Here is a 27,290-nt window from a genome sequence, read left to right on the forward strand (position 1 = left end):
AATGGGATAGGGAAGGTTAACAAAACAAGTGTCCTTTGGCAGGAAAAAGACCAAGATCTAGGTTTATCAATGGAAGATTAATAATCATGACTTTTTCATATTGTACTATCATAATAACCTGTATACATCCAGAAGGTTCATGTCAGGAATTTGATGACCTTATATTTTAATATCCAATTTTTTTGTAATAACTGTATGCTCTCTGGATCTTTCACTATCATTCTCACTGCTTATTTAATAATTTTTCAAAGCATTACTCCAGACATGTAGCAAATTGTTATGTTCAGTTTTAAGTCAACTTCTGATTCCTTTTATAGTACTTACAATTTCTAAGCTTTCTTAAATTACTTGAGGTCTTTATCTACAATAGTGAACAAATTAATCCTAACAAGCCAAATTTTCAAGTTTTTGATTTTTGCTTCAGTTCACAATAATTTTGGTTTTATTTCGTTGAGTGTTGCATGTTTTGTCTCCAAGAAAGTATTCAAAAATATGTACCCTTTCTCAGCATACATCCATGACTCAAAGACAAATTGCTAACAAGTGTGCCATTGGTTTGGGTACTGTTAATGCATTTTAGAGGTTTAAGGAGATGGGTACCTTTTCTCCTGACAAAAAAAAGGAAAATACACTTACTCAAGATCATTTACTAGTTAAAAAAAACAAAATTAATTTGAGATTGTCTACTGTAGACTTAAGAGATTTGGCAGCTAATGGGATTAATGTTTCTAATGTGACAATCCGTTGAAGATTGTTGATAGCAGGGAGGACTGCCCACAGACCAAAAAAGAGAGAACTATTGATGAAGGCTATGCATAAAAAGAGGCTCCAGTGGGCAAAAATATACAAAGACTAAACTGTTGGGAAATGGAAGGTCGTCATATTCTTGGATAAGAGCTATTTCTTTGTCTAAGGAGAGTGAGTACCCTATGTTTGCAAATCAGCAGCTGAGAAGACTTCTGCCTAATTTCAACAAGCTCCTAAACACCCAGCTACAAAGATGTGCTGGAGTTGTTTTACACATGATCTAGGATCTCTTGTGCCTGTTGACGTTAGGATGAAAAGTGACAATAATAAAATATTGGAGAAAAGAGTGGTTCCACGGATCCAAAAAGACAAAGAACTCATCTTCCAACAGGATCTCACTCCATGCCACACTTCAAAAATCACATCCAATTGCTTCAGTGGCCAACTCTCTCCTGACATTAACCCAATAGGTCATAGTGAAAATGAAACTTGGAAAATTAAATTGTGATACAAAGGATAACTTATTACAATCCATTATAAACGTATGTTTTCGAGATGCAGAAATAAGAAAAACGTGTTCTACATTGGCAGAGTCCATGCCTATGTGAATTAATATAGTTATTAAGAACAGAAGAGCGCATAAATTATGAGGTAAAGTTCAGTTTGATTTTTGTACTTATTTTCTTGCAAAAATTAAAATTTTTCTTGAAAATGTGAGCATTTGAAGTAATTAATTCGCTACTGTATATTCTTCCCCCAACTTGTTTAGTAATTTTACTCATGGTTAAAGTAAAATAACATGTTTTAAAAATAATTAATACAACTGTTTCTTTAACCTTCGAGCCTGTACTTGACCCTTTTTTTCACATAACTGTCAATTTATTCTATTTTTTTTTTTGCTTCTTTATCCAATGTAGTTCTTCAGAGTATTAATATACAAACATCAAAATGACAATCCTAACAATCTTTGCCAGCATTTAGTTGTTTTGTCATACAAGCACATCTAAAAAGTTTGAAACCTTTAAGCAAGTAAGGTGCAGTGTTCAACTGGAATCTGATTAAAGATTGAACATTCTATTTTGAGTAGAAAGAATGGTGTTTTACCAATAATACTTAAAGATAGTGTCCACTTGTACTGATAAGCATAATAAAAACTTTCCTTTGTATTTTGTGTAGAGTGCAGTGCTAAATGTTCTGTATTCAATACAGAACATTTAGAGGCCATGATTTCTAAACATTTGTTTAGAAAAAAAGACAATCAAATGTTTTACTATACAACATTTTATTCAATTCAGTACTGAACAAAAGCCCATGCCTCCTTTTTAACATTTAGACAAATTCAGGTACACTGGTCACACAGTATTCGCAAAAGGTATATAATCAATGTGTAAGTGAGGGTATTTACAATAATCTTGAATCCTTAATTTTCATCCGTATCTTCAATCTTTGGTGCCAAGTAATAACGGATATATCCCATATCTTCAATTTTGAACTCAACAACTGTAAATAAATCAATTAGTATTAGTAATTTATTTCAACTAGATTTCATTCCTAATATGCAACATAAAATATCAGGATCTTTTTATTCAATGCTCTTTCTTGAATATATATTCAACTGGCTTTCAACCCATAGTAATAACAAGAATGTGACTGTTCGGGTTCAGGAATTGTAAGCAGAGCTAATCTCAGGTGATATGGTCACTTAAAAATAATGAGAGGAAAGGTTGGGCAAAACAGGTGTTTGATGACAGAAAAAGATCCAGAAGACCGATTGAGACTAACCTGGAGGAAAATTACATGCTGTAAGGATGCCTATTAGGAATTTGAATCATGCAATATTCAAACCACTCCTACGTGACACATTTTAAAAGCATCTGAAATGTTTTTTTTTTTTTGTTTTTTTAAGCAAAATGCTAGTGGTATACTAACGATGTTACCAGATTTCCTAAAAATTACTTTTAAAGACTAGTTACTTAGAATGACAAATTTAATTTACCTCAAGATCTGGAAAACATGCTCCTAGTTTCCAAGGTGAATTCAATAAGTTTTATGCTATCAGTAAAATCTTCACCCAAGTCTCTTTCAGCAGGTGCAATGATCTGAAGTTGTGTATATCTCCATATTTTTTTAAAGCTCACTAGCTTTATTTGAAACAAATCCACTAATATCAGTTTCTTACGCTTTCTGGGGAAGTGGAAGAACACAATGCATGTCAAAATTTTATACAATCGCTAAAGCCTTTTTTTTTAAATGATAAAAATGCAGAATATATGACCACAGAATGTTTCAATTCATGTGGTAATCAACATAATATCTAATTATATTGCACAAGACCAGACAGAAACCTAAAAACGTGTTTTTCCAAACTAATTGCAAGCAAAAACAAATCTCTAACACACAAGTTAAAAATTTGGTGAGTGTAAAAGGCAAACAGTTGCAGACGTGTTCTTTATTTTATGGTATGATACCACACCTGTTTCAACTTACATTCCTATCTGAGAAAATCATGGTAACATGGATGTCACAGTAAGTGGTATCACAATAAGCACTCTACTCCTCTCACAGATGACCATATAATCTGTTTACATAACATATACAGGATACATAATAATATTTGGTTAACCAATCAAGTGTTGATCAATATTTTATTAATTAACTGGACCAACTAGTTTCCCCACACTTATCTGTTGGCTTCTTCAGGGCACTAACATATAGGTTTAAACACTCTCACAATTATGCGTAACTGCAAAACTGACAAGAATAAAAACTGACTAGAATAATTACAAATAAAATAGTATCGAACGTGAGTGAAACACGTATCGCGTGTACAAGATCAGCTAGCTGTTGCTGAGGAACCTTCTGTAGTTTGTATTAAAGTTCATTTCTTCCGTTTTTAAGGCTCTGATTAGGGTTTTCCATATCTCTGGCAGTATTAGGCCTTGATTTCTGTTAAGGTTCACAGTAGAACGGGCGACTGTGGCTGCTTCTTTGAACATTCTTGAATGGTAATCTTCCTCTAAGTAGGGGGAACAGCTTTTGTCCCACTCGATGACATGGTTAGTTGTGGAGAAATGAGACGATAGCCCAGAAATGTCCTGTCTGTTGTTTTTGACATAGCCAATGTGCTCCTTTTGCCTGATTTCGAGGCTTCTCGAAGTCTGTCCGATGTAATTAGAGCCACATGAGCATGGAATATTATAGACTTACGAATATTATATTATAGTATAGAATTATAGTTTACGAATAGTATCTATAGGTTGAAATGCTACTCTTATTTTGTGTTGTTTGAGGAGATTGGCGAGCTTGTTGGAGATGCCACTTACATACGGAATTGCAATCGTTTTTATATATTGAATGTCTTCTTGTTCTCTTTGTGGTGGTTCAGAGAAAAGGATTTTATTGACTAGTCTTCTTGGATAGCCGTTCAAGTACAGATTGTTGGAAATAAATTTTAACTCATCTTGAAGGGTCTTGTTGTCCGTTGAGATGCAAATAGCTCTTTTCTTTAACATGTGTATAATGCTGAGTTTATGTGATATGTGGTGAGAGGAGTTAAAATGTAGGTAGCGACCTGTATTGGTTGGTTTTCTGTACACCGATAGATTTAAACTGCCATCAGTTTGTTTTTTGATTAAGATGTCTAAAAACGGAAGTTGTTTTTCTCTTTCAAGTTCCAGAGTGAATTTAATAGAATGATGGAAAGCGTTGATCTTTTTGAGAAAATCATATATGTCATCTTTGTTGTTGTTCCATATGATGAAGATATCGTCCACGTATCTAAACCAAATTTTAGGTCTAGGAAAAATTTGTGATAGGATTTTGTTTTCTAAGTCTTCCATAAAGAGGTCAGCACATGAAGGTGAGAGTGGGCTTCCCATTGCCAAGCCGTATGTAAGTGGCATCTCCAACAAGCTCGCCAATCTCCTCAAACAACACAAAATAAGAGTAGCATTTCAACCTATAGATACTATTCGTAAACTACTAAGATCTCCAAAAGACAACCATCCTTTCTACAAATATGCTGGAGTCTATAATATTCCATGCTCATGTGGCTCTAATTACATCGGACAGACTTCGAGAAGCCTCGAAATCAGGCAAAAGGAGCACATCGGCTATGTCAAAAACAACAGACAGGACATTTCTGGGCTATCGTCTCATTTCTCCACAACTAACCATGTCATTGAGTGGGACAAAAGCTGTTCCCCCTACTTAGAGGAAGATTACCATTCGAGAATGTTCAAAGAAGCAGCCACAGTTCTACTGTGAACCTTAACAGAAATCAAGGCCTAATACTGCCAGAGATATGGAAAACCCTAATCAGAGCCTTAAAAACGGAAGAAATGAACTTTAATACAAACTACAGAAGGTTCCTCAGCAACAGCTAGCTGATCTTGTACACGCGATACGTGTTTCACTCACGTTCGATACTATTTTATTTGTAATTATTCTAGTCAGTTTTGCAGTTACGCATAATTGTGAGAGTGTTTAAACCTATATGTTAGTGCCCTGAAGAAGCCAACAGATAAGTGTGGCGAAACTAGTTGGTCCAGTTAATTAATAAAATATTGATCAACACTTGATCGGTTAACCAAATATTATTATTTACTATTTATGATCAAGAAAACAACCTTCATGATATACAGGATACATATCGATGCAAATTTTGACCATCATACAGGCCCAAAGTTGGTACAATTTGTTTCACCACAGAAAACTAGAAGTCCCAACTGAAACCCCACAAGTACAATGGCACACTAAAAGATTATTATAGTAAACTGTCTATTATAAATTTCTGTGGTCTCTACAAGTTTGCAATAGAAACTTAATGTATTAGCGAAACATTAATTCACCATACTCCGAATGCACTGTAACATCAACAAATTTCTTTTCTCATTAGCTGATGTTTTTCAAATTCCAAGCCCTAATAAGTTAGACAAGCGTGATCAGTTGCTCTCATTCAGGAATACGCCATGTCTCAAGAGGACTACTGCACAAACTGGAAGGTCACTAGTAGTCTGCTTAGTAAATCACAAATTTCTCAATTTTGGAATGTATTTCTGATGAATGCCTAATTTTCTTTCCTACGCAATTCCTATTGGATTATTTCAGGGCACTCTTTTCAGCTGTAACATCCCTGTCACAAGTCATGCTATTGTACATTTAACCTAAAAAACTCTTATTACAACACAACTGACTGAAAAATTATATATGATCATTTGCAAGACAATAGAAACATGGCAAGAACCACAGCAAGGTATATTTTCTGGAGGGTAACCATCATAACATGGTCAAAAAAGTAGAAAGTAGTGCATTTCATTGACTATATTGTAAGTCTTAAAAAGCAATATAGTGAATTAAAATACAATTAGTCTTAATTGTTTATGTTAAATATGCTACTAAAAAATCCTGATACCTTTTATTCTGCAAACTGAAAAGACAGCTCTTTCAGCCTTAACTTTTGTAGATAAGTAGCCTGTTTCCATCAACAGCCAATAGCAATTATGGCACACAATACCACCACTTCATGAACCTAGTCCGGTCATTATCATCACAAATAGTACAAGTTCTAGAGTTGATTTTTTCCTGTATTGCAGGGTTAAAAATCCATTTGGGACCCATTGCAAAGGACTAACTTGAGAATGAGCAGAAAAGGCTCAGAAAGAGTTCCCTTAGTAGATAACTAGAATCTAAAACAGCGTGTGTGGACACAGAGGTGGTACCACAATGCTACACGTGCAATTTGCTGCAATTTAATACATTACTACTGATAAAACTCACTTTGACTGAAGCCTTTTCCCTATGAAAAAAATTACCTTGGAGTTTGCAAATAATTAAGAACTGAATTTAAAGCACAAAAAAGTTGAGTCACTTATCAAGAATTTTATTATCTTGTTAGTGGTGTGAAGCAAGCAATTTACATGCTGAGCAATATAATAGCAAGCTCATTATGTTTCAGTGTGCCTGTTTGTTGTTCTTGTTGGCTTAGACCCTATAGTTCAGTAATTACAATGAACCATAGGGTCTAAGCCAAAACATAAGCTTGCTATTACATTGAATTAATAATAATAATAATAAAAGGTTCATGAACAAATTTCAGAAGTAATATATCGATTTAATTACATGCTGTTTTTACATCAGCTAGCATGAATGCAAACATAGAACAAACACTAAAAATATACAATTTATTTTCACAGCAGGGGTGCTTAAGGGCCAAAGCTGTATAACTGAAAGGAGACCTCCACATAGCCTTTAACGGAATGCGGAGAACCGACCAGGGCTTCTAACCTAATGTCCACTCCTCACCTTCTCGTGGTGCACCCTGTTGGGTATCTACTTGGATACTGAACGAACGAGGATGGGCTGGCAATTTGGGATTTAGCCGGCCAAATTGTATTCTTATTGGTTAAACAAAACAAAAAATGATGGTACAACATGACAGAATTTCATGCCAGCTGGGGCGTCGCCCGGTTAAACAAGGCCCCCGTTGTTTTCGCCAGGGAACCAGGGCGAACAGCGAAAAGTCAGCTACTGGAACAAATCTGAAAACAAACCCCAACTCAACATCACCAGAGTTAAAGATCGGTACTATCAACGTAAGAAGCCTGAATGGCAAAGAAATGGAGCTAGCCGAGGAATTAGATAAGTACCAGATTGACATAATAGGGGTGACTGAAACAAAAAAAAGACCAAAACTGGTGAGATCTTTCTGAGCAATAAATACAAAATGTTATATTCAGGCAATGACAATCAAGGAAAAGAAGGAGTAGCCATAGTATTCAACACAAAATACGAGGCTAATCTTCTTGAATGGCAGTCAGTCTCAAGTAGAGTAATGTGGGCAAATATGAGAATGGGGAACTGGACAATGAGACTTATTTGTGCTTATGGTCCCACAGAAGGTTCTACTAAGGTAGAAGTGGAGGAGTTTTTTTGAGGCTTTAGAAAAAGCAACAGACACAATGAAAAATTGGTCCTTGTTGGGGATCTAAATAGCAGAGCAGGAAATGATTGTGAGACATACAAAAATATTTTGGGAAAATTTGGAGAAAAGAGCAAAGCTAATAATAATGGCAAATATCTGTTGGATTTCTGCTCAGGACATGGACTGGTTATTACTAACACCATGTTCCAACATAAAAATGTGCACAAATTCACATGGACAGAAGAGGCTAGGAATAAGAAAAGTCTCATTGACTATGTTATTGTTGATAGTGATGTTTTCTTCCTGGTGCAGGACACCAGAGTGTACAGAGGATTTGAAATTGGAAGTGATCACTATTTAGTCTTGCGCAGGATAAAATTGAATTTAATATTGAAAAGAATAACATGTAAGAAAGTTTTAAAGCGAATAAAAGTTGAGCTGCTCTCAGATGTGAACTGTAGACTAAAATACACAAAGATTATTGAAAAGAAAATGAAAGAGTTTGAGAACAGGAATCAAACCTTGGAGATTCAGTGGCAAACTCTGAAGAAAACATTGATTGATTCTGCCAGAGAGGCATGTGGTGAAGTTGTCTGTAAGGATAAAAAAATCAGAACTCCCTGGTGGACACAGGAAGTTAAAGAGGCAGTGAAGGAAAAGAAGAAAGCATATCAAAAGTTCCTGGCAAATAAGTCAGCTTGTGCTCTTAGAGAATATAGAGACAAATGCAAGAATGCTAAACACTGTGTAAAACTAGCTAAACAAAAGTCATGGGAGGACTTTGGCAACAATATAGAAAATAAATATCAAGAAGGTGGCAAAATATTCTGGAGGTTGTTGAAGAAGCTTAAGAATGGAGGAAAGAGTGCTGTAAAAGGAATTAGAGATGATAAAGGTGAAATGAAAACGGGAGAAAAAGATATCCTTGAAGTATGGAGTAATTACTTTGAAAAACTGCTAAATGAAACAAGCAGTGATGACAGCACGGTGATAAAAAACACCGACCAGGCATGCAGTCAGGAATACATATCCATACTTGAAGTAGAAAAAGCCATCAAAGGCTTGAAATGTGGAAAGGCAGCAGGAGTAGATGATATTCGACCAGAAATGCTGAAGTATGGTGGTATAAGTCTTACAGTGGCTGCACTGCATAGTTCAGAAAGCCTGGACAGAGGGACGAATTCCCGATGATTGGAGTAGAGCACTCATAGTACCCATATATAAAAAGGGAAATAAAATTGAATGTGAGAATTACAGAGGTATTTCCCTACTGAGTGTTCCTTGCAAGATCTATGCAAGTATACTTGAGAAACGGTTGAGAAGAATTGTGGAAGAAAAGCTTGGTGAAGAACAAGCTGGATTCAGGCCAAATAGAGGCTGTCAGGATCAGATCTTCACTTTACAACAAATAGTCGAGAAAGCATGGGAATATAACAAAGATCTGTATTTAAGTTTTGTCGATTTGGAAAAGGCATATGACAAGGTGCCAAGAGAGAAGCTATTCAATACGCTGCAGTTATATGGTGTCAATGGGGCATTATATCAAGCAATACTTAGTCTTTATTTGAGTTGTAAGTCAGCAGTTAGAATTGAAGGAAGTACAGGACGATGGTTTAATGTTAAATCTGGTGTGAGACAAGAATGTACATTATCCACTCTGTTATTCATTATCTATATGGATCACATTATGAAGGAAAGTGGTATTAAACATGATATCAAAATTGGAGATGTTAATGTCAGCTGTTTGCTTTATGCAGACAATGTTATACTTCTAAATAAATCTGCTACAAGTCTGCAAGATTCTTTGACTAAATTGAATATCTGTTGTAATAGATATGGTATGAAGGTCAGCAATAAAAAGACAAAGACAATGAAAATAGGCAGAATCATTGAAAATGTCAACTGTGTTGTGAATGGAGAACCTGTGGAACAAGTAAAACATTTCAGCTATTTAGGCACGATTTTTACTGAAGATGATAAATTAAATATAGAAATAGACAACAGAATCAGCAAAGCTGGTATGGTGGGAAGTCAATTGAATAAATTCATATGGAATAAGAGAGAAATTAGTCGGAACACTAAATTAGCTGTATACAAGACAGTGTTCAAACCAGTTTTAACTTATGGATCTGAGAGCTGGGTCAGAAGTAAAACACTTGACCAAAGACTAGAGACCACAGATATGAGAGTCCTGAGAAAGATTATAGGCGTGAACAGATGGCATCAATGGCAATATCATATTAAAAACGAGGATATTAGGAAAGAACTTGACATTGTCAGCATCCAGGAATGTGTTAACAGAGCTAATCTCAGGTGGTATGGTCACTTAAACAGAATGGGCGAGGAAAGATTAGCAAAACAAGTGTTCTCTGCCAGGTTGGCAGCAAAACGACCCAGAGGAAGACCAAGATATAGGTGGATTGATACGGTACAAAGTGCTTTAGACGATAGAAATATAAGATCTGATAATGTTGGAGTCTTGACAAGTAACAGACTGATTTGGAGGAAAATTGTAGATATGAAATTAATAATGATGTAATTTTTTTCATGTAGTACTATCATATCCTGTACACCCCTTGAGGGTACATGGCAGGTATTTGATGATGATGATAATTTTCACAGCAATAATGTAACTAATGCAACTTCATATTGTTAAGGTTTGCAAAGAACAAGTGCACTGCAGTTTGAAGTATGATACTTTTAAAATTTTATTCTATCTTAACCAATTTTTAGCTATAATCACGATCAGTCATGCTGAGAACCTTTGATATTTAAAGACTACAAGAACTTTCAAGCTCTACTAAAGCAGAACAGTAGTGGACTTCTCATTGACTGGATATAGCTGTGATATATTCTAATATTCATTTTCTGTTTTCAATTCTTTCTTTATTCATTGACAAAAATCACCGAATGGGATGAATTTTGCTTAAGAAAAGTTTTCTGTTTAATTTATTGCAAAATTTGAGGTATTTTTTTCATACAAGAAAGGTTTGAATTCAATGTGATTTTGGGCATAATATGCCACTTTATATATATATATATATATATATATATATATATATATACACACACATATATAAAACTTAGTCTAGAGGATCAAGAGTACAAAATGGTGAAGAAAAAGAGCATTCAGCACGTAAAGAAGAAGAAAATCAGAATCAGGAAATAAGCTAATTAATTTTGAAATTCCAAAATTATGAAAAATTTTATGGATCAACAGAATAAAGATGGCCACCATAATTAATAAGATGCCAAGAAAAATTAACAGATTAATCAAATAACTCACTTTCAAAATACAAAAATTATGTATATTATGTATGATACTTTTATAGTTTTTTTAATACTATATTCGGCATGAAACTCTCTGATTCCAATCTTTGAGTTTCTTATTCGGTTTTAAAACAATGTGGGATCTAATATCCCCTTTATTTAATTAATGTTTATATTGCCAAAATAAAGCCTGTTGGCTTTTTATATTTAAGTTACCATTAAGTTATTTTCTTGTAAAATAAATCTTAATACAATGAAAACATTTTCACAATTAGTGGCTGAAATTTGATTCATTACAATATTTACATGACTGAAATGTTAACACACAACACACCAGTATATCTATTAAATGCAATGTTTTAACTGATAAAAATTGAAGATATTACCATATAAATCAGTTTAAAATTTACCTAATGGCACATCTGCAGACATTGATAACTGGACCTGGGATGCGAGAGGGGTGGCTTTTGTAAAAGAATTCAAATATCGAAGAGCAAATGTTAAGGTTACAGACTCCTGCATCTCAATGATGACTGCTTCCTCTTCTTTATCAACATTAGCAGTTTGTGAAAGTTTAACATTACCTACAGAGCAGGCCAAAAATATAGTAATGAAATGCACAGACAACAAGAGTGTATGCATATAGATATGCATGCTTCTTTCTTAAGTAAATACTACATTCAAAAAAGTAGAAACGGATATAGTTGTAGGAGCATATCAATGACCATATCTTAAATGGTCATTAGCATGTAATAATGATAACGGAAGAAAACATGTCAGAATAATCCAGACATGCAGTTCTTCCTTATTGATGCTGTATATTTTGAATTTCTATTTTTTTTTTAAATTAAGTTTGGCATTTGCAAAAAAGGAGGCTATATTTCATTATATACACTCAGGTTTCCATATCTGCATGGAATACATAAACACTTCCTGAGAAAATATGGATTCTCCACACACACACACAAAAAAAAAAAAAAAAAAAAGAATAGCCCAGATGTTTTTTTTACATATGCCAAAACACTTAAACAACCAATTACAATTAACAGGAAAATGTTTAAATGTGTTTAAAAGGTTTTAATTTTGTTTTACAATAATGAGCAACATTTTAGATACACATTCTAAGAACACTGCATCAAAATTTTATCATATAGGTAAGAATAAGGCATGCACTAGGGTATTCACCACTGGATTGAGTAGTCCACAGTAGTAAAGGTCCGAGAGGCTGAAGAAAAAGCAGGGTTAGCTGACATCAAGATTTCCAGTTCAGCCTTCTTCCAGACTAATGCCATCTTATCGGCACTGAAACCAGTTCATGTTTATATGAACTTCACCTCAATGAGCTTCTTCAGTTTCACAGGTTAGGCATTGCCTGTAATCACTACATTACAGAGTGAATAACGCCTACTGAATTTCTGGAACCAGAATAGTTGTGAGAGAAGGATAAGAAAAACCCTGATTATCTGCAGATGTCCATATTCTAGCCAATGATGTGATAAGTGAGTATATCATATCTGTTAATTGCACATGATCTGGCTGATCTGTTTTGCAGAAATAAAATTCCACTGTTTCTACACATCATCTAACTAAAACCTTCACCTATAAAAAGAATTCTTACATCCTACACAGGATCTGAACTTAAGTCTTTCCAACCAAGGAGTAAAATGTTGACACATAAATATACACACAGCAATTTTTTAATTGGCATAAAATTTTCTCTGGGGATGCTTAAAGGGTCAAAGCTGTATAACTGAGAGACCTCCATATAGCCTTTAAAGAAATGCCGAGAACAAACCCAGGCTTCTGACCTATGTCCAATCCTCACCTTCTTGTGGTGCAGCATGTTGGGTATCTGTCTGGATACTGAATGAAAGAGGATGGGCTGACCAAATTATATTCTTATTAACTTAAACCAAAATAGAAAATGATGGTACAACATGAGAAAATTTCATGCCGGCTGGGGCGTCGTCCGGTTAAACAAGGCCCCCATTGTTTTCGCCAGGGAACCAAGGTGAACAGAAAAAAGTCAGCTACTGGAACAAATCTGAAACACACCAGAGTTAAAGAGCAGTACTATCAACATTAGAAGCCTGAATAGCAAAGAAATGGAGCTAGCTGAGGAATTAGATAAGTACCAGATCGACATAATAGGGGTGACTGAAACAAAAAAAGACAAAAACTGGCGAGATCTTTCTGAGCAATAAATACAAAATGTTATATTCAGGCAATGACAATCAAGGAAAAGAAGGAGTAGCCATAGTATTCAACACTAAATATGAGGCTCATCTTCTTGGATGGCAGGCAGTCTTAAGTAGAGTAACATGGGCAAATATGAGAATGGGAAACTGGACAATGAGACTTATTTGTGCCTATGGTCCCACAGAAGGGTCTACTAAGGTAGAAGTGGAGGAATTTTTCAGGCTTTAGAGAAAGCAACTGACACAATGAAATAGGAAAAGTTGGTCCTTGTTAGGGATCTAAATAGCAGAGTAAGAAGTGATTGTCAGACATACAAAAAATATTTTGGGAAAATTTGGAGAAAAAAGCAAAGCTAATAATGACAAATACCTGTTGGATTTCTGCTCAGGACATGGACTGGTTATTACTAACACCATGTTCCAACATAAAAATGTGCACAAATTCACATGGAGAGAAGAAGTAAGGAATAAGAAGCACACAGACTATGTTATTGTCAATATTGATGTTTTCTCCCTGGTGCAGGACACCAGGGGTACAGGGCATTTGAAATTGGAAGTGATCACCTGCTAGTCTTGAGCTGGATAAAATTGAATTTTACATTGAAAAGAAGGAAATGTGAGAAAGTTTTAAAGTGAATAAAAGTTGAGCAGCTCTCAGATGTGAACTGTAAACTAAAATACACAAACACTGTAAACTAAAATACACAAACATGATTGATGAAAAAATGAAAGAGTTTGAGAATAGAAACCAAACCTTGGAAATTCAGTGGCAAGCTTTGAAGAAAACCCTGATTGATTCAGCCAGAGAGGCATGTGGTGAGGTTGTCTGCAAGGATAGAAAAATCAGAACTCCATGGTGGACACAGAAAGTTAAAGAGGCATTGAAGGGAAAAGAATAAAGCATATCAAAAGTTCCTGGCAAATAAGTCAGCTTGTACTCCTAGAGTTTAGCTAGTTTTACAGTGTTTAGCTTTCTTACATTTATCGAGCACAAGCTGTATTTGACAGGAACTTTTGATATGGGAGGACTTTGGCAAGAACATAGAAAATAAATATCAAGAAGGTCGCAAAATATTCTGGAGGTTGTTGAAGAAGCTTAGGAATGGAGGAAAGAGCACTGTAAAAGGAGTTGGAGATGATAAAGGTGACATGAAAACAGGAGAAAAAGATATCTAGAAGTATGGAGTAATTACTTCGAAAAATTGCTAAATGAAACAAGCGGTGATAACACAATGGTTAAACACACTCAACAGGCATAAAGTCAGGAATACATACCTGAAATAGAAAAAGCCATCAAAGGCTTGAAATGTGGAAAGGCAGCAGGAGTAGATGATATTCGACCAGAAATGCTGAAGTATGGTAGTATAAGAGTCTTACAGTGGCTGCACTGCGGAGTTCAGAAAGCCTGGACAGAGGGACGAATTCCTGATGATTGGAGTAGAGCTCTCATAGTACCCATATATAAAAAAGGTAATAAAACTGAATGTGAGAATTACAGAAGTATTTCCCTACTGAGTGTTCCTGGTAAGATTTATGCAAGCATACTTGAGAAACGGTTGAGAAGAATTGTGGAATGAAAGTGTGGTGAAGAACAAGCTGAATTCAAGTCAAATAGAGGCTGTCAGGATCAGATCTTCACTTTACAACAAATAGTGGAGAAATCATGGGAATATAACAAAGATTTGTATTTAAGTTTTGTTGATCTGGAAAAGGCATATGACAAGGTGCCAAGAGAGAAGCTATTCAAAATGCTACAGTTATATGCTGTCAATGGAGCATCATATCAAGCAATACTTGGTCTTTATTTGAGTTGTAAGTCAGCAGTTAGAACTGAAGGAAGTACAGAAGGAAGGTGGTTTAATGTTAAATCTAGTATCAGACGAGGACATACATTATCCCCTCTATTATTCATTAACTATATGGATCACATTATCTGCTACAAGTCTGCAAGATTCCCTGACTAAATTGAATAACTGTTGTAATAGATATGGTATAAAGGTCAGCAATAAAAAGACAAAGACAATGTAAACAGGCAGAATCATTGAAAATGTCAACCATCATTGTGAACAGAGAACATGTAGAACAAGTAAAACATTTCAACTACTTAGGCACAATTTCTAGTGAAGATGGTAAATTAAATATGGAATAGACAACAGAATCAACAAAGCTGGTATGGCAGGAAGTCAACTGAATAAATTCATATGGAATAAGAGAGAAATTAGTCGGAACACTAAATTAGCCGTATAAGACAGTGTTCAGACCAGTTTTAACTTATGGATCTGATAGCTGGGTGAGAAGTAAAACACTTGACCAAAGACTAGAGACCACAGATATGAGAGTCCTGAGAAAGATTAGAGGCATGAACAGATGGCATCAATGGCAATATCATTAATATCATTAGGATATTAGAAAAGAACTTGACATTGTCCGCATTCAGGAATGTGTTAGCAGAGCTAATCCCAGGTGGTATAGTCACTTAAACAGAATGGGCGAGGAAAGATTATCAAAACAAGTGTTCTCCTCCAGGTTGGCAGGAAAACGACCCAGAGGAAGACCAAGGTATAGGTGGATTGATATGGTACAAAGTGCCCTAGACAATAGAAATATAAGATCTGACAATGTTGGAGTCTTGACAGGTAACAGATTGAGTTGGAGGAAAATTGTAGAATAGGAAGGTAGTAATGATGTAAATTTTTCATGTTGCACTATCATATCCTGTACACCCTTTGATGGTACACGGCAGGAATTTGATGATGATAAAATTTTCCCTCAAGTATCAAGGGTATTATTTAGATCATTCCCCTGGAAACTGCAAAAGTTTCATAAACAAGTCCTCTCTGGATTATGAAAAAACCAGGAAATATTTTTGCAAACATATCAAACTTTGAAACCACTTTCTGATTGGCAATGGAGAGCAGATGTTTAGATGATGCAGAGCAATGTGGTTATAATTTGCTATTCAGCTTCATGTAAAATCTCAAGCGTGTAATAACAAGAGGATACCAGATAGAAATTGGAAAAACATACGGAAAGCAACTTCATGCTTGCTCTCAATTAAAGTTTGAATTTAGAAAACGCTACTACTCATGTATTTTAGTTGCACTTTTTTTATATACATGCTTATACAGAATATATTCACTTATAAAAAATCAGAAATGAATTTCTTGCCTTTTAAAATATGTTACTAGATGAAAGAGAAAGAAAGAGAAAACAGCTGTCACATCAACACTAGTAAAGTCATGCACTTCTAAGTCACACAAGTTTTATTACGGAGCAGTTGTATAAAAAAGCCATGGAGACTTGCTACATTGCCACAATCTGAATAACTTGGACATACTTAAGTTATCCTCATTATGGGAAATTATTCTTAGCAAGCCTTCTCTAGTTAATAATGTTAGGAATTTAGAACAGTTTAGAATGTACTACTCTACCTTGTTTGGTTGACATGCTCTCATTGTTGAGCCTTCATGAAATTACTTGCCTTGTTTGATTTTGAATTCATACTGAAGTTGTCCTTGATATCTGAATGAAAATTTATGCCAAAAAATTCTAACATACGTCCATTATGTAATTCTTGAATCCAGAGTTTGAAATGTTGCACCATCCTCATGAATGCACTATACAAAGGCATCTTCAGTCTTAAAATCTCTCTATATGCTCTCAAAATTAACTTGTCCCATGGCTTTTTATTACAAGAATTTTCCCAGCAGATAACCAAGTTACAAAATTGTACAAAAAAATGTAGATGTTCAGATATTCATCTTTTACAATAACAAGAATCCCTTCAAGTGACGTGACAGCACAGATTTTGGACTATTGACCAATGGGAGAAGATAGCATGATATTCACAAAACATTGGACCAAACATTTTGGACAATTGACCAATGGGAGAAGATAGCATGATATTCACAAAACATTGGACCAAACATGCAGTACCTCTTGAAGGTTGTCTATGGAGTTTCCAACAGGAGCAATTTTCAATAATTTGCTTGCAGGTTATTTTGTCAAAATAGGGATCGAAATTCATTTGGATAAACTGGTATCGCTTTCCAACCCAAGTATCATGTCTTAAAGGTTTAGAGACTGCCATTCTCCACTTTTGTGTGTATTTAGGTGCTAAATGAGTAATATTTCACATAAATATAAATGGGAAAATGTAAAAATTTAAAGTTGAACCACGACAATCTTGAATCAGACTGCTTGCTTGTGCCACCGAAAACCTCGATTCTAGATTAAAAATCCACTTTGATAATTTCCAGTGCTTTAATTAAGATAACAAATTAAATAATATCATAAAATAAACTGCCATGTCTACAAATTTCATGTTAAACTCATTTGTTATGAGGCATCATTAAAACTGTAATGAAACAAAATAATAATAAAAAAGAGCTTAAAATATAAAAGATTTCATAACTTGACAGCTTCTCTCTTTTTCAGGCTATTAATCTGAATAGAAAAGTAATTTGTGAATATAAACAGGTTTTACATTCGAATCCAAATGTTAGGCAATAAATTATTAAATTTGTGTGCAGCCGTATACATGGTTACTCTTACTTTTGAACAACCACACCTGACACTGCTAGATTTAAAAATCATTCATTTTGGTCTGTGTTTTAGGAACTAGAGCCATAGTTGAAAATCCTGTTAACAGCTCTCTGTCAAAAAAAAAAAGAAGACAGTCCATAGCACACTGACCAAGAACTTATTTCCTAAAAACATACATGTAATAATAATTAACCCTATAGCAAGGCATGTATGCCATCCTGAAAATTACAATTAATATACTGCTACGCAAAGAATTCAAATCTTTACACTCAGACAAAGAATTACTAAAAAAAAAATTATGTAGAATGCTTTTTATTATTTATTTATTTAGCGTATGATGTACAGGTATCAGGATATTACATAAAACAGCATAGAACAATTGTAGAAATCATATTAAAAAAAAGGTACAATAGGTTGAAATGATTAAACATAAAAATTATGAGTCAAGAGTTAAAGCTTAATCCTTAAATCCCAGATCCACTCCAGGGATTCTGAGATTAGTTTTAAAAAGTCCTCTTTAGTACCTGAGAATGAGTAGATAGGGCACTCAAGCACAATGTGATTGATAGTCTGGATTCCGCATTCACAGTTTGGAGTATCGGACCAGTTCCATTTCTGCAAGAGATGCTTACATCTCCCATGTCCTGTTCTGATCCATTTTAAAGTGGTCCATACATGTCTAGGGAGATTGAAGCCCTCCAGATGGCATCTTGAATTTGAAGATTGGAGGTATGTTGAGGCCAATACTCTCCCCATAACTAGCATAGGTCGAAGTTCCGGTTGTTCATTTGTATTGCACTCCTCCAGGCAGAGTGCCCGGATTTCCGTCTTTGTGAGGTGTGGAAGGAAATGTCTTGGTGGATAGGCAAGGAACTGTTTCCAATTATTTTTGTCCATAACTTGCTTAAGGCTTGGGCCCTGTAAAGTGAGAGAGGGGCTATATTACTGAGAGTTGGGAGCCAGTAGCCAGGAGTAATCTTGGAGCTTCAGATATTATCCTCATAGTTTGATTCAGCTGGACATCGACTAAAGAAACGTGTATGTTGTTCAGCAACACAGGAGCACAATATTTTGCATGGTAGTACACAGTGTATTGGCATCAGCACCCCAAGAAATACCAGCAAGTTTATGCATTATATTATTACGAGTTTTTAATTTTCGAGCAATATTTTCTAGATGATATTTAAATGTCAAATTTTTGTCTATGGTAACTCCTAGGTATTTTGGATGATTGTCAAATTTCACCTGTTTATTTCTGAAGTAAACTTTTGGGATATAGTTGGCCTGGATATTACTTAATATGCTTTTTATGAAAAATGTATATACTGGGATTTTCTAAAAAAAATCATGGCCAATTTTTCTTTCAAATTTCAATAATCTTCCACACAGTTTACCAGGATATCCATTTAAACACAAAAAGCCATGATATTTCCAAATAACACACTATTATATATGCAGAACAAATATTCTCCATATACATCCTATGTAAACTACAAAAGTGAAAAGTAAAATCTCATTTCACCCTACTACAGAAGAATAAACAGTGATTCTTCTGCAGAGTATCATAAAGAAGTACAATGAACACAGAATAATGCCTTTTTATTATTCCAGATTTCAAACAAGTTTTCATGCAATCTGAGAAGTCATCATCATCAAATTCCAGCCATGTACCCTCAAGGGGTGTACAGGATATGATAGTAGATGAAAAATTTACATCATTACTAACTTCCTATCTACAATTTGACTCCAAATCAATCTGTTAACTGTCAAGACTCCAACATTGTCAAATCTTATATTTCTATTGTCTAAGGCACTTCGTACCATATCAATTCACCTATACCTTGGTCTTCCTCTGAGTTATTTTCCTGCCAACCTGGAAGAGAAAATTTGTTTTGCAAATCTTTCTTCTCCCATTCTGTTTAAGTGACCATACCACCAGAGATTAGCTCTGCTAACGCATTCCTGGATGTTGACAATGTCAAGTTCTTTCCTAATATCCTCGTTTTTAATATGATACTGCCATTGATGCCATCTGTTCACACCTATAATCTTTCTCAGGACTCTCATATCTGCAGTCTCTAGTCTTTGGTCAAGTGTTTTACTTCTGACCCAGCTCTCAGATCCATAAGTTAAAACTGGTTTGAACACTGTCTTGTATACAGCTAATTTAGTGTTCCGACTAATTTCTCTCTTATTCCATATGAATTTAATCAGTTGACTTCCTACCATACCAGCTTTGTCGATTCTGTTGTCTATTCCATATTTAATTTACCATCTTCACTAAAATTTGTGCCTAAGTAGCTGAAATGTTTTACTTGTTCCACAGGTTCTCCGTTCACAACAATGGTTGACATTTTCAACTATTCTGCCTGTTTTCATTGTCTGTCTTTTTATTGCTGACCTTCATACCATCTTTTACAACAGTTATTCAATTTAGTCAGGGAATCTTGCAGACTTGTAGCAGGTTTATTTAGAAGTATAACATCATCTGCTTAAAGCAAAGAGCTGAGATTAACATCTCCAATTTTGATATCAGGTTTAACACCACTTTCCTTCATAATGTGATCCGTATAGATAATGAATAACAGAGGGGATAATGTACGTCCTTGTCTGATACCAGATTTAACATTAAACCACCTTCCTTCTGTACTTCCTTCAGTTCTAACTGCTGACTTACAACTCAAATAAAGACCAAGTATTGCTTGATATGATGCTCCATTGACATCATATAACTGTAGCATTCTGAATAGCTTCTCTCTTGGCACCTTGTCGTATGCCTTTTCCAGATCAGCAAAACTTAAATACAGATCTTTGTTATATTCCCATGATTTCTCAACTATTTGTCGTAAAGTGAAGATCTGATCCTGACAGCCTCTATTTGGCCTGAATCCAACTTGTTCTTCACCAAGCTTTTCTTCCACAATTCGTCTCAACCGTTTCTCAAGTATACTTGCATAAATCTTACCAGGAACACTCAGTAGGGAAATACCTCTGTAAATCTCACATTCAGTTTTATTTCCCTGTTTTTAGAGCACTACTCCAATCATCGGGAATTCGTCCCTCTGAACTATGCAGTGCAGCCACTGTAAGACTTTTATGCCTCCACACTTCAGCATTTCTGATTGAATATCATCTACTCCTGCTGCCTTTCCACATTTCAAGCCTTTGATGACTTTTTCTACTTCAGGTATGGGTATCTATTCCTGACTGTATGCCTGTTGATTTTACAACTGTGCTATCACTGCTTGTTTCATTTAGCAATTTTTCAAAGTAATTACTCCATACTTCGAGGATATCTTTTTCTCCTGTTTTCATGTCACCTTCATCACTCCAACTCCTTTTACAGCACTCTTTCCTCCATTTCTAAGCTTCTTCAACAACCTCCAGAAGATTTTGCGACCTTCTAGATATTAATTTTTTATGTTCTTGCCAAAGTCCTCCTATGACTTTCGTTTAGCTTTCTTACGTTTGTTTCTGTATTTTCTAAGAGGCACCAGCTGACTTATTTGCCAGGAACTTTTGATATGCTTTTTTCTTTTCTTTCACTGCTTCTTTAATTTCCTGTGTTCACCATGTAGTTCTGATTTTTCTATCCTTGCAGACAACTTCACCAACATGCCTGTCTAGCTGAATCAGTCAGGGTTTTCTTCAAGGCTTGCCACTGAATCTCCAAGGTTTGGTTCCTGTTCTAAAACTCTTTCATTTTTTCTTCAATAATCTTTGTGTATTTTAGTCTACAGTTCACATCTGAGAGCTTCCCAACTTTTATTTGCTTTAAAACTTTCTTACATGTTATTCTTTTTAATATGAAATTCAATTTTATCCTGCTCAAGACTAAATAGTGATCACTTCCAATTTCAAATCCTCTGTACACTCTGGTGTCCTGCACCAGGGAGAAAACATCACTATCAACAATAACATTGTCAATGAGACTTTCTTATTCCTTGCCTCTTCTCTCCATGTGAATTTGTGCACATTTTTATGTTGGAACATGGTGTCAGTAATAACCAGTCCATTTCCTGAGCAGAAATCCAACAGATATTTGCCATTATTATTAATTTTGCTGTTTTCTCCAAATTTTCCCAAAATATTTTTGTATGTATGACAATCATTTCCTACTCTACTATTTAGATCCCCAAGAAGGACCAACTTTTCCTTTTTCATTGTGTCAGTTGCTTTTTCGAAAGCCACAAAAAATTCCTCCACTTCTACCTTAGTAGAACCTTCTGTGGGACCATAGGCACAAATAAGTCTCATTGTCCAGTTCCCTATTCTCATATTTGCCCACATCACTTTAGTTGAGACTGCTTGCCATTCAAGAAGATTAGCGTCGTATTTTGGTTGAATACTATGGCTGCTCCTTCTTTTCCTTTTTCTTACCATACCAAGGGGAACCATTTCAAAGGGAATGATGTACTACTTATTTCATGTCTCTAAATAGAAACTAAGAATTTTAAATTATTGTACTGGGATTCCCATAAAGGTGGTTAATTAAATACCATAGGTAATATATATATATTAAGGAGAATCATGTACCAGGGTATTCATTTATGCAATGAATTCACAAGCCAATATTGTGGGAGTTAGCTACTTTGTAAAATATCTTAACTTGGCAGGTTTGGATTTAAGGATTAAGCTCTGACTCCTGACACTGCATCATATCTATGGTTGAAGCAGCATGCATGGGCAAATAAGCAAATGGTGTTTAATGAAAAAATAAAATATCTATGCAGAGACAAAGCACAAACTATGGTATATGGATAAATCAATATATAAATACAGATAAATGTAAATGCAGGTAGACATGCACACTAGAGTGAACACGTTATGAGTATAATGTGCCATATCTTCTGTATAATAAACCACGGAAGATATGGCCTAAATCCTACAAAAGCAGTAGTATTTTAAGCTCTCTTTAAGATATTTAGCAAAATTAAATTTCATGACAATATGGATATAACATATAACAATAAATAACTGGAAAGTAAGCAAAAAAAAAAAAAAACCTTTCTCAGGAGTGAACAGGGTATATATTTTAACTATATAGGCACAATTTCAGTTAAAATAAATAATAATAATAATTAAATATGGAAAGAGAAATGAAGTCTGGGTGAAGAGAAATGAAGCCAGTGAAAAAGAAGAACAAGAAACAGTCTAATTTCAGGATCTTGAGATGAGCTGGAAATCAAAACAGCCAATAAAGATTAGCTGAGGAAAATTAGAACGACAATGCCAAAACCAAGTTAAAAAATAAATCTTGATAAAAAAAAAATAAATAAATAAAAGCAAGAATATCGTTAATATAACCTTTGACTACTCTCGCATTTAAGGTGGTAGACCAAATCCTTCCTAAAAATGCTCAATGCAAATTCAGACATGCTGTATGAATTAGATTTCCATATTTTGATGCATTTAACTCTAAGGAAATCAGAGCATGCATATTTACAGTTTATTCTTAATAGCACCTCTAGTCCTACGGATTCCATCGATGACCTGCACACCAGGTCATTTTACAAAAACATGACTGTTTTAAATACTAGGGAGCTTGATCGTTCTAATACTTAACATTTCTACCTTAGTTGTGATGTGATAAACCCTATTCCACTTCTGTGATTTGTACAGGTCATTTTACAAAAACATGACTGTTTTAAATACTAGGGAGCTTGATCGTTCTAGTACTTACCCTATTCCACTTCTGTGATTTTATCTATGAATGACATATCACTTATCGTGTACAAAAAATATCCCATAAGCATGTGAACTGGCTTGCCCAACTGCATTACAACACAATGTGCTACACCTTTATAGCACAACTCTGTTGTAAAACTCACTCTAAATGTTCAACTTAATTGAATTTTGTTGATTTTTCAGGTATCATCCAACCATTACTTTTTTCCAGTTGACATAACATTTTGGAATCAACTACAAGTGGGGCAGAAAACAAATCTTGCTGATCTCAATCTCATCTGTCCAGTAGCTGTTGGCCTAATATTCATAAGTGAAAACTGTAAGAAACTAAATTCAAGATGGATAAATTGTGGCACTCATGGTACAATATTGTATTAATAGCTACAATTTTCCATAGAGAACATTTTAATGTAGAAATGCCAAACCAAACAATGTTCAGCTAAACTGTTAACATATTTTTTACACCAGAGTGACAATTTCTAGATAAAATGCAAAGAAACATTTGACAAAATCTCAATAATTTCCTTCTCCTTTGGAAAAATAAAAAAAAAATGTTACAAAACAAATGTTATTGACATAAAAAGTATTAGGAAAAATTATTGCAGAATACATACCTGATCCAAGATCTCCAGTTGTTGAAAATTTTACTCCATCTTTAGTACACATTATTGAAACAGAGTCCCCAATCTGACTAAGGTCACGACAAATACGCTGAAATTCAGCAGATGGCATCTTGATTATGACACTATAATCTGTTTCCTATTTTTAAAAATTTTCTAATCTTAGTTACAATAACACCAACGAATTCATTTAAATTAAACTTTCATTATAAAACACAATATCATAGATTTATTCTATTTACTGAAGAATTAATAGCTTTGTAATTAAAATAAAAAGCCAAAAGGCTAGTTTTCTGGCAATTGAATAGATATTAAATGGATAAGAATCCTATATTGTTATATAGCCAGTAAGTGAAACTGAAGATCAATAACTACGATCTACGAGCTTCAATGCCAAAAAACTTCGAATTGCCTTCGCTGATAGTTTTTCGGCATTGAAACTCATAGATCGTAGTTATTGATCTTGAGTTTCACTTACTGGCTATATAACAATATAGGATTCTTATCCATTTATTAATTAATGGCTTTGTTGGCTGTAATGGATCTGTGACAATTCCCTTATTAATAACACAGTTGTAACATTAGTATTTTATCTTTTTGAATAGACTGATCATTTTAGTGCTTATTTGAACAATCCTATGTAATATCTCTAGTTTCCTAGTATGAAAATTAAGAGATAGAACATGCTCTGATCCAAGTGACGTCAAGTTATAAAATTAAAAGCTTGTGGTTAAAAGCATAAATACTGTAAATACAAATGGATATTTAAAGTAAGCAACCTTTTTCCTGAAAATAAAAGTAGAGTTTAATTTAAAGAAAAAAAAATACAAGAAGGTAACAAAACAATTGTTTATATCAGTGTTTCTCAACCTGTGGTCTGCGACGATGGGACAGGTGGTCCCCAGGCAGACTTAAATTAATTAAATAATTTTTTTTTAATTATGCAAACAAAACAAATTAAAATTGAATAAGTAAGTAAAAATAATTGAAATCAAATGGATACTTAAAAAACCAACAAATAGCATCAGAATTTCAAAGGCGGAAGCAATAAAACTATATTGTTGTTCACTTAACCCCTCTTTTATTATTCGTCATTCTGCCCCTAAATTTGTAGTGGCAGAATGACGAATAATAAGAGGGGTGAAGTGAACAAAAATATGGTTTTATAGCTTCCACTTTCTGTTGCTGTTTTGCCAGATTTGAAGTGAACATGTTATCCACATTTCAATCAATTGCTTGTTGTTTATTGATTCTTATTACTGAAGGTTTTCCTCCTTCAACCAAGGCTCAATATACCTTCAGAAGTGCTAAGTGATACTTGGACAAATTGTCGTGAGTTAACCCCAGTATTTATATATTTTTCGAAACGTTTTTTAATGATGGAAAAGTGGCTTACAACTAGGACTTTGAAAACAAAAGCAAATGAAACAGGTGCTAAGCCTAATTGTGATACTCGTGTTGTAACAGCGAGTAAATCTGATACTATTAAAGTAGAAGAAACAAGCAGTTCAAAGAAAAAATACAACAGGAAACATAACAGTTCATACTTGGCATTCATTTACTTGGCGTGGAGATGAAAGTGAACATAAACCTCAATGTGTGGTGTGTTATGAAGTGTTGTCGAACGAGTGCATGAAATCTGTGAAACTCTGACATTTAGAAACTAAACATTGTGATGTGAAAAATAAGCAAATTGGAGGGAAAAAAAAAAAAATAATAATTTCAGCTATGCTTAGCAACATTAAATCATGGGAAAGATGTAGTTTCTGCCATGGGTTCGATTAATAGCAAAGCACTGGAAGCATCTATCTCTTAAGTTTGCCCATAGTGAAAACAGGATATCCTCATTCTATCCCAGCTATAAAAGATGTGGTAAAAACTATGTTTGGCAACAAGTTACTAAAAGATGTTGATTTGACTCCTCTTTCAACACTTGAAAGTAGTTTGCAGAATTAATGATATGACAGGTGACATAGAATCTCAGTTAATCGAAAAAGTTAAGGAGAGCCCTTATTAAGCATTACAAACAGACGAGACTACCGATGTTACAGATGATGCGCATGATAACAACATTTATGACGATATTCTGTTTTGTAGAACTTTTTCATCCCAAACAACTGAAGAAGAAATATTTCACACTCTCAATAACTACATAATGCACAAAGGGATCCAGTGGGAAAAATGCATGGGATTCTGTTCGGATGGAGCTCGTGCCCTTACAGGCAGGCATAGTTGGGGATCAAGGAAGTGGCTCTGGATATGAATTGGGTATATTGTTTCATCCATAGGGAAAGATTGGCCTCCAAAGGAATGCCACCAGAATTTAAAACTGTACTATGCAACGCTGTAAAGCTAGTTAATTTTATTAAGGCTCGACCACTAAATAACAGGTTATTTTCAGTATTCTGCGATGAAATGGAGAGTGAATATATATACAACTTTTGCTTCATTCTGAAATTCGCTGGATTTCCAGGGGCAAAGAACTAACAAGCTTATTTCAATTAAGGCAAGAAGTTTTACTGTTTGTAAATGAGTGTAATTCTAATTTGGCATTATCATCGACGAAGCATGGTTATCAACACTATCCTATCTTTCAGACATTTTTTTCAAAATTAAATGGACTAAATCTCTCCCTTTAGGAAAATTCTTTAACTGTTATTGATGCCTACAAAATAAAGGCATTAGTTATGTAAAAGACAGATAATTTGCCCTTTTTCCAACACTGGAATCCTTTTAGTGGAAAATTATCGTTTTGTTGATTCTGACTTTCTGGAAAGGGTTTGTGATCACCTCAAAACTTTGAAACATATTTTCCGAATAAAATTATAAGAAATTTCCATGGGTTCGAGATCTATTTCAGGCTTATAAACATGAGAACGACCGTTTTATCGGAAAAAGAACAGCTAATTGAGCTTTCAAGTGACAGTAGGCTTAAAATGCAATTCTGTGATCTTGGTTTGACTCGATTCTGGATCTCGCCTTAAGTGAGAAGTGAATTTCCCAAATTATCTGAAGAAGCACTGAAAATCATCATGCAGTTTTCTATAACCTATTTTTGTGAAAAAGGATTTTCATCACTCCTTCAAATAAACACAAAATACAGAATCGTCTTAGCATGCGTGCCGATCTTCGACTGAAGTTGACCAATATTGAGCCAGATATCCAGCAACTCTGCAAAGGTCGAAAAGCTGAATCTTATTAAAAGTAAGTAATAACATAATTATATCATTTTATTTAATTGGACTACAGTTTCTGATTATTCTCGTTACTGGTTTTGGAATTAATCCATTTCCAAAATTG

At 34.5% G+C, this 27,290-nt stretch overlaps 1 protein-coding gene across 1 annotated transcript in view; it reads right to left on the minus strand.

Moving 5' to 3' along the window:
* Window positions 1-2,012: 2,012 nt before the first annotated feature.
* Window positions 2,013-27,290, minus strand: part of PCNA (Proliferating cell nuclear antigen) — a 47,365-nt gene continuing 22,087 nt past the window's right edge. The window contains exons 4-6 of the mRNA XM_090408967.1: window positions 23,985-24,129; window positions 11,350-11,523; window positions 2,013-2,247 (exon numbers count right to left, since the gene is read on the minus strand). Of these exons, the coding sequence (XP_090265093.1) occupies window positions 2,168-2,247; window positions 11,350-11,523; window positions 23,985-24,129 (399 nt within the window). The 3' untranslated portion in view covers window positions 2,013-2,167. The remainder of the gene's footprint in view (window positions 2,248-11,349; window positions 11,524-23,984; window positions 24,130-27,290) is intronic.

This window comes from Typopeltis vanoorti, chromosome 19, assembly GCF_054136105.1.
Source record: "Typopeltis vanoorti isolate ZY-2024b chromosome 19, IOZ_Tvanoo_1.0, whole genome shotgun sequence".
NCBI classification, from domain to species: Eukaryota; Metazoa; Arthropoda; class Arachnida; order Uropygi; family Thelyphonidae; genus Typopeltis; species Typopeltis vanoorti.